Source organism: Parus major, unplaced genomic scaffold, assembly GCF_001522545.3.
Source record: "Parus major isolate Abel unplaced genomic scaffold, Parus_major1.1 Scaffold276, whole genome shotgun sequence".
Lineage (NCBI taxonomy): Eukaryota > Metazoa > Chordata > Aves > Passeriformes > Paridae > Parus > Parus major.
The window spans coordinates 78,028-89,092 of NW_015379268.1; the positions used below are offsets into that span (position 1 = coordinate 78,028).

An 11,065-nucleotide genomic window follows, 5' to 3' on the forward strand; every position below is an offset into this window, starting at 1 on the left:
CACAGCACCAGGGGAGCAGAGTGCTTGGGGCAATGGCACAGCTGGACAGCCTGGCACCCAGGGGGTGACACCTGGCTGTGCCGGACACAAGGATGGATTAATGGCCCTGGCAAGTGCAGCTGGCAGGGAGGGGGTGCCTGGGACAGGGAAGAGGGTGCCTGGGGCAGGGAGGGGGTGCCCGGGGCAGGGAGGGGTGCCCGGGGCAGGGAGGGGGTGCCTAGGGAAGGAAGGGGGTGCCCGGGGCAGGGAGGGGTGCCCGGGGCAGGGAGGGGTGCCCGGGGCAGGTCTCACTTGGCGAGCAGGCTCATGAGGTAGGCGGAGGTGTTGGTGTCGAGGCGCAGCGGCGGCACGGTGACGTAGGCGGCGGCGTGGAACCAGTCCTGGTGGTAGTAGTGCAGCCCGGTGAGCGTGGCGTGCGCCGTGGTCGTCTCCGCGTACACCACCTTCCCTGCCAGGTGGAGGCACACGCGTGTGCAACAGGCGGGCGTGCGGCGGCCGGTGTGCACGGGGCACACGTGTGTGTCCATGTCAGCATGCCCCTGTTCCTGCCAGGGCATGAGCCCTCTGTCCTGTGTGTGTGTGTGTGTGTGTGTGTGACCTGTGTGTGACCTGTGTGTGTGTGTGTGTGTGTGACCTGTGTGTGACCTGTGTGTGACCTGTGTGTGTGACCTGTGTGTGTGACCTGTGTGTGTGTGACCTGGGTGTGACCTGTGTGTGACCTGTGTGTGTGACCTGTGTGTGTGACCTGTGTGTGTGACCTGGGTGTGTGTGACCTGGGTGTGACCTGGGTGTGACCTGGGTGTGACCTGGGTGTGACCTGGGTGTGACCTGTGTGTGTGTGTGTAACCTGTGTGTGCCCCGTGTGTGACCTGTGTGTAACCTGTGTGTAACCTGTGTGTGTGTGACCTGTATGTGTGTGTGACCTGTGTGTGCCCCGTGTGTACAAGCAGATCTGGGGCCCCAGGTGTGCTCACCTGTGCCAGGGCACGGCCCCACAGGTACCCACGGGTTCCCATGGGTGCCCTCGTGTCTCTGCATGTCCACAGCTCCCCAATCCATGTCCTCATCCCTCCGAGCCCCAAACCTCCCCAGTGGCCACGTGTGTCCTGTGTCACGGGGTTTTTCTGTACCCACACAGGTGTCCCCGTGTGCTGGGGAGGGAGGTCCCCACCCGTGTCCCCTACCTTGCATCTTGGCAGCGGCGATGACATCCCCCGCGGACATGCTGGAGACGTTCACCAGGTACACAGGACAGTGGGTCTGTGGAGAGGGGTCAGTGCTGCTGTCTCTGTGACAGCCCAGCTCCCCGGGGGTTCCTGCACCCCGACTGGGGCCCAGGGACCCCCCATGGAACCGGGACACCCACCCCCACCGGGTGATGCCCAGGACCACTCACCCGGTTGGCGATGGTGATGACACGGTGCGTGGCCTCAGCTTCCAGCTGCAGAGAGAGCCGGTGGTGACACACGTGACACACAACGGTGGCACCAACAGGTGCGTGGGTGACACAGGGATGGGTGGTGGCAGCCATATGGATGTCCTGGACCATCCCAGCCACATCCCATGCCACTGCTGCAGTGACACGGTGACACCTGCCGTCACCTACCTCTTCAGGCCGGCTGATCTCGATTCCCTCCGGTCCCGTAATGCCCAGATCCAGAGCTTCCTTGGCTCCCTGGGGAATTTTTGGGGTCAGGGTGAAGGTTCTGCTGCCCCAGCTGGGTGCCCATTGCCCCGCCCTGCTCTGCCCTCACCTCGGCCACCAGCTCTCCGTTCTCGGCGTGGACGCGGGCGATGGCGCCGATGTCGCGGCAGGCGCGCAGGACCTGGTAGAGCTCGCTGTCCCGCAGCATGTACAGGTCCTTGTAGGTCATGAACATCTGGAAGGAGTTCACCCCCTTCTCCCGCACCAGCGTCTCCATCTCTGCCTTCACCTGTGCCGGGACAGGGGGTTAAAGTGGGGCCTCAGCGCCCGAGGGGCCGCGCTGGGGACACGGGATGTGCGTTCCTGTGTGGTGCGGGCAGTGCCAGACGCTGGGGAGAGCAGAAGGGATTTTCCTGTCCCCAGGGGGTACCCACGCCATCCCTCTGCTGGAAAGGGACTCGGGGCTGGGGTCTCCCTGCAGAGAGGAGGAGCTCCCTCCCTCCCTCCCTCCCCCTCTGGGAGCCAGCTCTGATCCCACTCCAGCAGCTTTGAGGGGATTGCAGGGGCTGAGTGTGCCGCGGGTTGGGGTCTGGTCACCAGTCCTGCCCATCGCCCCCACAGGGGTCGTGCTGTGGGCTGCTGGGACCACCAGCTCCGGGGACCCTGCTCCCCTCCACGGAGCAGCAGCAGCACCTTCCTTGTCCCATTGAGGGGCCCAGCCCCACAGGGACCCCTTGGCCCAGGGCACCCCTGAGCCCCTGCCCCGCTGAGCCCGGCTCAGGGCAGCTCAAAAGGCATCCTGGGGGCTCAGCCCACCCCCCAAGCAGCTAATGGGATCAGCGGGGCTGGGAATTAACCCCGGCAGCTGCTCCCGGAGCCGTGCCAGACTCACCTTGGGCGCCCACCAGGTGATGCCCATGTGCAAGGCGTAGTCGCAGCACACCTTGGGGTCGGCCAGGCTGCGGCACTTCTCGTAGGCGTCCAGCAGCGACGTCTCCTTGTCGGGCAGGACGTGGCCGATGATCATCGTCGTGCCCCCCACCAGCGCTGCCTGCGGGGCACAGGGCCCGCGGGGGCGGTCAGGATTGACCCCCACTGCTGGCACCGGCCCTGCCCTGCCGTGAGCCGGGCGAGCTCGGGGGTGCCGGGCTGGGGGGGCCGCGTTTGGGCACACAGACGTGTGGGGGTCCCGGCTGCAGGCAGGGCCCCCGCATCCCCCAAAGGCAGCAGCACATCTGGGCGTGTGACACATCTGGAGGGCCCCATCCTGCCACCACCGGGGCACCCACTGCTCCCCCGAGCCCCAGGCACCGGATTGGGGTGCTGAGGGACCCCGCAGCCCCCCTGGCACAGAGCTCCCCCCGCGGCGGCAGCGTGGGCGGCGGTGCAGGCGCGGTGGCACTGCCGGTGTCCCCGGCTCACCCGGCCCCGCTAATCCCCAAAGCTCCTTTGCCCATCGGCCCTCTCGGGAGCTGCCGGCGCGGTGCCACGAGGCGGGTGACAGTGACAGGGAGCAGGCCTGGCATGTGGCGCCCGTGGGCACTGCCCCGGCCCGTCCCCCCCGGCACACCGCCGAGCCCCCTGCCCAGGGACACCCTGGGGACAGGCACGGCCAGCGCTGGCCCGGCACAATGGCTGCTCTGTGTGGGTGCTGGGGACAGTGGGACAAGCTGCAGGGACAGTCCTGTGCTGGCCCCTTGACACTCGGTACACAGTGCCACCGGCACAGGCAGGGCAGAGGGTCCCTGGGCTGGCACGGGGTGCCACGGCCCCGGCGGGGGAGGAGGGGACGTGATGGACGGGGACGTGGGGACAGGCGGTGCCACGCCACAAGGCTCCTGGGGAGCTGATGCTGCTGGGATGGCCGTGGTGCTGGGGCTGAGCTGCCTGCAGCAGCCTGTGCCCCCAGGGAGCCCCCAGAGCGGGGAGCAGACCCCGCTCAGCCCGCGGGGGTACCTTGGTGCCGTGGTAGAAGTCATCGACACAGGTGGCGTTCATGAAGGTCTGGTGGAAGTGGGTGCTGGTGTCGATGCCGCCCGGGATGACGAGCTTGCCGGTGGCATCGATGACCTTGGCACCGCCGGGGATCATCAGCTCGCGCCCCACTTGCTGGATGATGCCATTCTCGATGTAGACGTCGGCCTCGAGGGTGCAGTCGTCGTTCACCACCTTCCCCCCCTTGATGAGGATCCGCATGGTGGCCGCGTTGGCCATCATGGTGCTGCGGGGCAGAGGCAGCACCGGGGTGACCACCAGGAGCCCCCAGGGCTGGGGGGTCACTCCACCGCCCACCCTCGCCGGAGGTGCCCCGGTGCGGGCAGGGCTCGGCCCCGCAGCTGCGCATCCTCCACGGGCCGTGTCAATGGATTATCCCGGGAAATCCGCGGAGAGGAGGGGCCCTGGCATGGAGCTGGGGCTGCTTCCCTGCCACGAGCCCCTCTCCAGTGACTCCGGGCTGCACCCCGGCCAGTGCCACCCTGCAGACCCAGCTCCTGGAGCAGGGCTGCCAGACCCCGTCCCTGCCACCCCCCACTGCCATTGCCACACCTGCCATGGGGACACTGCTGGGCGTCCCCACAAAGTGACTCGCCCAGGGTGGGCTGCCCACCTCGTCCCTGTGAGTGACCAGGACCGGCATGGACAGCACCAGGGCTGACACCACTCGCCAGGGTCTCTGCCCGCAGGCCCATGAGGTGCCAGCTGTGCCAGAGACCCCCGCCCTGCCTCAGCGCTGCCCCAGCCCCCGGCAGCGAGGGGCACCCCCAGACAGGATCAATGAGTCACTCGGTGAAGGTCAAACACCATCGACCCATCAGAGCAGGGACATGTGCGGCTCTGCCCACCCGGGGGGCACGAGGTGGGCTGGGACCCCCCCAGAGCCCCCAAACCAGAGACCTCACTGCAGAGACCCACAGAGAGCCCCCTGCCTCACTGTCCCCACTGTGGGGCCACCAGGGACCCCCAGGGGCAGCGTGGGACAGTCTGGCACCGCTGGAACAACCCCTGCTGTGCCCAGCCCGGGGTGCCCAGCCCCTCGGACAGGCACACTGGGGCCACAGCGGAGCCAGGCAAAGGCTGCTGCTGCTGCTCTGGGGACAGGGCCCTTGTGGCGAGGGGTGGCTGGTGCTGCCACGGCCCCAGCTGGGTGCTGAGACCAGGACAGTGCTCTGAAGGGACTGTCCAGAGCTGTGGCAGGGGTTTCCTGTGCCCATCCCAGGCAGCAAATGGCTCCTCAGGCACCAGAGCTGGCAGGAGCCGCGGTGGCCGTGAGGCTGGGCCGGGCTTTGCTGGCAGCTGGGCATTCCCAGGCCCAGGCAGCTGCAGGGCTGGGGGCAAGTGGCTGTTCCCAGGGACCACCACTGCACCGGGGGGGACCAATAGCCCTTCCTGGGCCGGCTCCTGTCCCTGGGTCGCACAGGGGCTGCCGTGGGTGATGCTGGTGCCAGCTGGCGCCGTGTCCTGGTGCCCTCACCTCGGCTCAGAGCAGCAGGAGCAGCTGCCGGGGTCCTGCAGGCGGCCCCCCTCGGGAATGTCACCGGCATGCACAGCTGTGCCCCTGCTGAGGAACCCCCCAGGGGACCGAGGCGGGCTGGCAGTGGCCTCGTGCAGCGTGCCAGGCCACTGTGGCACGCCGGGCACCGGCACCCAGTGGCGCGGTGCCCACGGCTGCCTCCCGCTGCCCCCCAGCTCTGCCTCAGGCACGTGGGGAAGCTGCTGCCCCGAGTGAGGGCTGTGCTGGGGGACATCAGGACCCAGAGCTACACTGCAAGGGGTGAGGGGGGCGACAGGAACAAGGGGGTCAGCCCCAGCCTAGGGCTCTCCGAGTCCCCACACCAGTCAGACACCAGGACAGAGCTTGTCCTCGGTGGGGTGAGCCCAGAGGGGACGAGCCGGTGCCCACGGTGCCACCGCGGTGCACACTGGCCCTCTGAGCCCCCGGGACCCCAGAGCAGGGCTGGGCCAGGCAGGAGATGCAGGAAGGGGTGCGGGGGGGAGGCGGCACAGTGCAGAGGGGCTGTCGGGGAGGCGGCACGTCGCATCCCGAGATGAAAGCGGGCTGTGGTGACGGATCTGGAGCACGGAGCACGCGGCTGCCAGCGGTGCCGCAGCACCTAGTACCGTAAGACCCCTGGCACGGGGGAGCGGGGCACGGGGGGCTGCCGTGGGTGGACAGGAGGGGTGTCAGCATGGCAGAGGGGGTGTGGGGCTGGCGAGGGGACAGGACATCGCTGGGGGCACAAGCGTGGGCTGGCCACCGTGCACAGAGAAGAGCTGGCAGCTCCACGTGCTGCCTGTGGCCACCACGGAGCCACCCACGCTGCTGCCACCACGCTGCCCTCGTGCCGCTGGTCCAGGAACCCTTCCCACCCCCTGCCCAGGGAACCCTCAGCTACGCCCTGCACTGCCCGTGGCACAGCCCTGATGTCCCCACACCGTGCCCAGCTCTGGATGCCCACAGCGGCCTGTCTGGCACACCAGTGCCCCCAGTTCACTCTCACTGCCCCCAGATCACGCCCAGAGCTCCCACTCGGCCCCCCCAGCTCACACCAGTGACCCCAGCTCACTCCCAGTCGTCACACCGGTGCCCTGGTCTCACACGCTGTGGCCCCCAGCTCAATCCCAGCGCTCACACCAGTGCCCCCCCAGCTTACACCAGTGACCTCCAAGCTCAGACTGAGCATCCCCAGGGGCTCTGCCCCTCCATCCCCCAGCCGGGGCCGCAGTGCAAGCACGGCACCAGCCCCGGTGGCAGCGGGGCCCTTGCCCGCGTTCCAGCCGGCAGCTGCAGCGTGGTGCCACAGCCAGCATCAGCCGGCGGTGGCCGTGCTGGCGCGGTGGCCAGAGGCTTCTGCCAGACAACAGCCTCCCGAGCAGGGCAGAAACGCAGCGTCAGCGCCGGGGGGGCCACCAGCAGGCACCCCGGGGACCCCCGCCCACCCCGCGCCGCAGCCCCCCGGCTCGGCCAGCTCGGCAGGCGGTGGCCGCGGCTCCGATTCCCGGCACACAAAGCGGCGCGACCGTTCGGGGGGCTCGCAGCCCCCCCAGCCCCGCCGGCTGCCGCGGGGGCCCCCGGCCGCGAGGACAGCTGTGACCCCGGCAGGACAAAGGGACCCCGGCCCCGGCGGGGGCTGCCAGGGGCACCTGTTGGGGTCGGGGCGGCTGCCGGGCCCGGCCTTTGTGCCGGGGCTGCCGCATTGTGCGGCGCGGCGAGGCCGGGGGCCCCTCACCGCCCCCCGCTTTTGTCTGCGCCGGCGAGACCCCGGCACCCACCCCGGCCGCCCCCGGCCCGCACCACCCCGCCGGCGGGGACTCCCCTTTGTCAGGCTGGGCTCGGGGACCGTCACTCCGGGGACACCGACCCGCGACCGCTGCTTGTCCCTGGCCAGAGGCGGCGGCTGGGTGGGCACCGCTCTCCGCCCGAGAGATGCCCCGGGGGGGTGGTCACAGCACCTCGGCCCCCCAGCCCCGCCTTGGCTCGGGGTCTCGCTGCCGCGGTCCCACCGACCGTCCCCCCGGCCAGGATGAGATGCGGAGCCACCGAGCCACCGCCCCGGCAAGGACCAGGACACCCGCGGGGGCCGCGATCGGCGGGCAAAGGATGCTCCGTCAGAGCTGCTGCCGCCAAGCCCGGGATGCTGCGGGCGCTCCTTGTCCCCGCGGGCACCTTGGCCCGGCCCGGCCCAGCCCGGGCACGGAAACGGGCACTGAGCGGCCACGCCCGAGCGGGCGCGGGGCGCTGCGGAGGGTCCCGGTGCAGGATGCCGGAGGGTCACATCCCCGCTCCCGGCTCCCCGGCACCCCCCGGCGCTGACCCCCGGGTCATTGCGGCAGGAGGCCGGAGCGGCGGTCACCGAAACGGGGCTGCTGCCAGACGGGGGGCTCGGGCCGGGGGTCCCCGCTGGAGAGCCGGGCCGACCCCCGGTGTGGGGCGCCGGGCTGGGCGCAGCCCCGGTCTGGGCCGGGCCCGGGCGAGGCGCGGGGGCGGTGCCGCTGCCGTGGGTCCCCGGAGCGCGATGCGGGGAGTACGGGGGGTCCCCGTGCGGGGTCCGGAGGCGCGGGGGGTCCCGGTCTCACCGGCCCGGGGCGGCTTCGCAGACAAAGCCCGGGGCCGCCCAGCACAAAGGATGCTCCGAGCCGGGGCGGGGCCGCCCGGGAGACCCGGCGGAACAATGAGCCGGGCCCGGCGGGACCCCTGCCGCCCCTCGCCCCCCGCGCCCCTGCCGCCCCGGGGTCCTCGCTCCGCCGTGCCCCGCGCACCTGCTGCTCCGCTTCCGATCGCGACAGGGCGCCGACGAGGGAGCCCGGCCCGCTCGAGGAGGAGCAGCCGTCCCCGGCATCACACATCGCCGAGGCGAACCCCTCGCGCTGTCGCGACACCATCGCCCTGTCGCGACAGGTATGTCGCCATAGGTGGGCGGCGGCCACATACAGCTTTTCTGGCTGCCGATACCCCCCGGAGCGCCCCGGGCGGCGATGGCGGGGCACTCCCCTCCATCCTCGCCGGTCGATTCACTCGCGCCTGTCGAGACACACGCACCTGTCGCGATTGTCCAACCCGTCGCGACAACGAGCCAGGTCCGCCGGTGCGGGAAAGGAAAAGCCAAGCCCGATGCAGCGCAGCCCAGCCCAGCCCAGCCCAGCTCAGCCCAGCGCGGCCCTGCCCGGCCCCCCCGGCCCCGCCCGGCCCCGCCGGTACCTCCCGCTCCGGTGCCGCTCCCGGTGCCGCTCCGGCCGCGATCGCCTCTCACCCGAACCTGCGCCGCGGGGGCGGGGCCTCGAGCGTCTGGACCAATCACCGCCCGTTCTGGGCTCTGGGGGCGGGGCCGAGCCCCCAGCAGGGTGGGCTGCGCGCGACCTGACTGACAGGCGGAGGGGGCGGGGCCAAGGCCCGAGTCCCCGCCCCCCGGCACCTGCACGCGCCGTTGCCTTGGTGACGGAGCGCGCGAGGAGACCCCGGTGACCCCTGGACCCCCGGTGACACCTCCGGGGCATCCCCGGGACATCCCCAGGACACCCCCGGGACACCTCCGGGACATCCCCGGGACACCCCCGGGACACCCCCGGGACACCCCCGGGACCATCCCTGGACATCCCTGGGACACCCCCGGGACCATCCTGGGACACCCCCGGGACACCCCCGGGACACCTCCGGGACACCCCCGGGACACCCCCGGGAAACCCCCGGGACCATCCCGGTACACCCCCGGGACACCCCCGGGACACTTCCGGGACACCCCCAGCCCCTGCCCACAGCCCTTTGCCTCCTGCCCCGCATCCCCCTGTTGGTCCCGGTGGCCGCCGAGCTCCTGGCACAGCCCATCTCAGTGGCCTCAGGCTCCTGACCTGTGGTGACAGGACACGATGTGTCCCCAGGCCTGGCGGGCTGCTGGCACTGGACACCTGGAGTGATGGATGTGGCCCTTGGCCTGTGGTGCTGGAGCTGGTGCAGCAGTGGGGACACAGGGTTGGGCCATGGAGCTGGAGGAACCTCCTGCTTCATCCCCACCCTAATGTCCACTTCCTGTCCCATCCCGTCCCAACCTGTCCCATGCCATGCCATGCCATGCCATGCCATCCCATCCCATCCCATGCCATCCCATCCCTATTGTCACCCTGTTGCCAGGCACCGTCCAACTGTGCCAGGTGCTGAGCACTGAGCCCTTTGGTGTCTCTGGGGCTTTGCTGTCTCCCCTGGATTAGTGGCACTGTGGGCACACGTTCCTTCTGTCTCTGCCAGGACCCCCAGGTCCTTCCCACAGAGCTGCCCCAGCCCATGTCACTGCCAGGGGCTCTTCCTTCCCCAGGGCAGCGTGTGGCATTTGTCCCTGTCACGTCCCTGCTGGTCCCTTCTCCAGCCAGGCTCGGTCCCGCTCGTCCCTTGGGCACGGGGACAGGTCTGCACACCTGGTCATCACAGTCACAGATCTGTGCCAGGGCCTGCCCACCCTCACAGGGAAAAATCCACCCCAAAATCCCATCCAGCCCTGCCCTCTGCCACTGGCAGCCATTCCCTGGCTCCTGGCCCTCCAGCCCTTGTCCCCAGTCCCTCTCCAGCTCTCCTGGAGCCCCTTTGGGCCCTGCAAGGGGCTCTGAGCTCTCCCTGGATCCTTCTCCAGGTGAGCACCCCCAGCTCTCCCAGCCTGGCTCCATGGCAGAGGGGCTCCAGCCCTGGAGCAGCTCCGGGGCCTCTTCTGGGCTCTCTCCAGGTGCTGCTGATGTTCGGCCCTGTTAAGATCCAATTAGTGGGAGATGCCTCTGCCTGAATTAAGCTGCAAATGAGATCCTATGCCAAAGCCAACAGTATGGATTTTACTTAATGAATGTGAGCTAGAGAGATAAAGAAATAGAAAAGTGGAGAGAGAGGGATAAAGAGAGTCCCAGCTGTGGATCCAGCAGTGCCCCCTTGCTCCTTCACCCCGGGCTCCTCAGTGCTGGGCTGGGGGGCCTGGTTCGTAGTTCTGCACGGAAAGGGGGCTGGCTGGAAAATCCACAAAGCCCTGTCCCAACTGTCAAATCTTTTCACTATTTAAACATTCTAGCCAACAAAGGAATTGGTGTCATTGGCTACAAGTTACACAGTTCTCTTGTTAATTAGTGGTCTACCTTCCATTGGTTAAAGATGTCTCTTGCTTTTTATGCTAATTAGTCCCCTGCTCAGTATTACTCTCCTTTTGCATTGGGGGTTTTTGGGTGTCTGGGCCCTGAGTCAGTGGTCGCCATCTGCCCCTGCTGGAGTTACCCCTTCTGCTGCTGGGGCAGGGGCAGCTCAGCTCCCCAGCTGGTGTTACTGGTTTCTTCCTCCTCTCGGGGTTTCTTCTGAGTGTCCTCGTGCCTGGTGAGTTCTTCATTCTTGGTTCCACCCCCAGGGGCACATCCCTCTTCCCAAGCTTTGTTAGCCCACCCTAGGTACAAGATCACTGAATTTATCTTCCTCACACCTGGGCACCAGTTCATCCAGTGCCCAGTTCCAGGTATCCACAGGGCATATTTGGGAGTTTTGGGTGGCCACTGGTGATCACAGCTGCCTTCTGTCCCTAACTGGAGCGGTGTTTGGCTGTGACTCGTGTTTGACACTTGTTTCTCTCCACACACTGGGATGTTTTGTCCGGACGTGTTAAACCAGGATGTGCCGATCTCGACTCTTCCAGGCCTGCAATTGGCACCTTCCTGACACAAATTCCTCCCTTCCGTGGCCCTAACGGTGTTGGACACTTGTGCTCTAGCTCTGAACAGCCCCAGGGCTGGGGCAGCTCCAGGGTGGGGTCTCAGCAGAGCAGGGCAGAGGGGCACAGTCCCCCCCTTCCTGCTGCCCTGCCGGGGGATTGGCAGCACCACGGCTCTGGGAGCCGTGTCCAGCCTCTGCCACCACCCTCTTCTCCTCTGCCACCACCCTCTTCTCCTCTGCCACCACACTCTTCT

The 11,065-nt window shown here is 68.5% G+C and overlaps 2 protein-coding genes across 3 annotated transcripts in view; one reads left to right on the plus strand and one right to left on the minus strand.

Moving 5' to 3' along the window:
- Nucleotides 1-8,422, minus strand: part of DPYSL5 (dihydropyrimidinase like 5) — a 13,210-nt gene extending 4,788 nt beyond the window's left edge. Inside the window, exons 1-8 of one of the 2 annotated variants that reach the window (XM_015615822.3) lie at nucleotides 8,343-8,422; nucleotides 3,602-3,866; nucleotides 2,538-2,696; nucleotides 1,755-1,934; nucleotides 1,607-1,675; nucleotides 1,397-1,441; nucleotides 1,185-1,260; nucleotides 292-448 (exon numbers count right to left, since the gene is read on the minus strand). In XM_015615822.3, the coding sequence (XP_015471308.1) occupies nucleotides 292-448; nucleotides 1,185-1,260; nucleotides 1,397-1,441; nucleotides 1,607-1,675; nucleotides 1,755-1,934; nucleotides 2,538-2,696; nucleotides 3,602-3,862 (947 nt within the window). In that variant the 5' untranslated portion in view covers nucleotides 3,863-3,866; nucleotides 8,343-8,422. Of the gene's footprint in view, nucleotides 1-291; nucleotides 449-1,184; nucleotides 1,261-1,396; nucleotides 1,442-1,606; nucleotides 1,676-1,754; nucleotides 1,935-2,537; nucleotides 2,697-3,601; nucleotides 3,867-8,183; nucleotides 8,250-8,342 lie in introns of those variants that run through there. The other variant, XM_015615823.3, reaches the window with a different exon arrangement.
- Nucleotides 4,282-7,171, plus strand: LOC107198679 (translation initiation factor IF-2-like). The gene is made up of 2 exons (XM_015615819.1): nucleotides 4,282-4,502; nucleotides 6,358-7,171. Exons 1-2 carry the CDS (start codon nucleotides 4,282-4,284, stop codon nucleotides 7,169-7,171), a joined length of 1,035 nt encoding a protein of 344 aa, XP_015471305.1.
- Nucleotides 8,423-11,065: the final 2,643 nt, after the last annotated feature.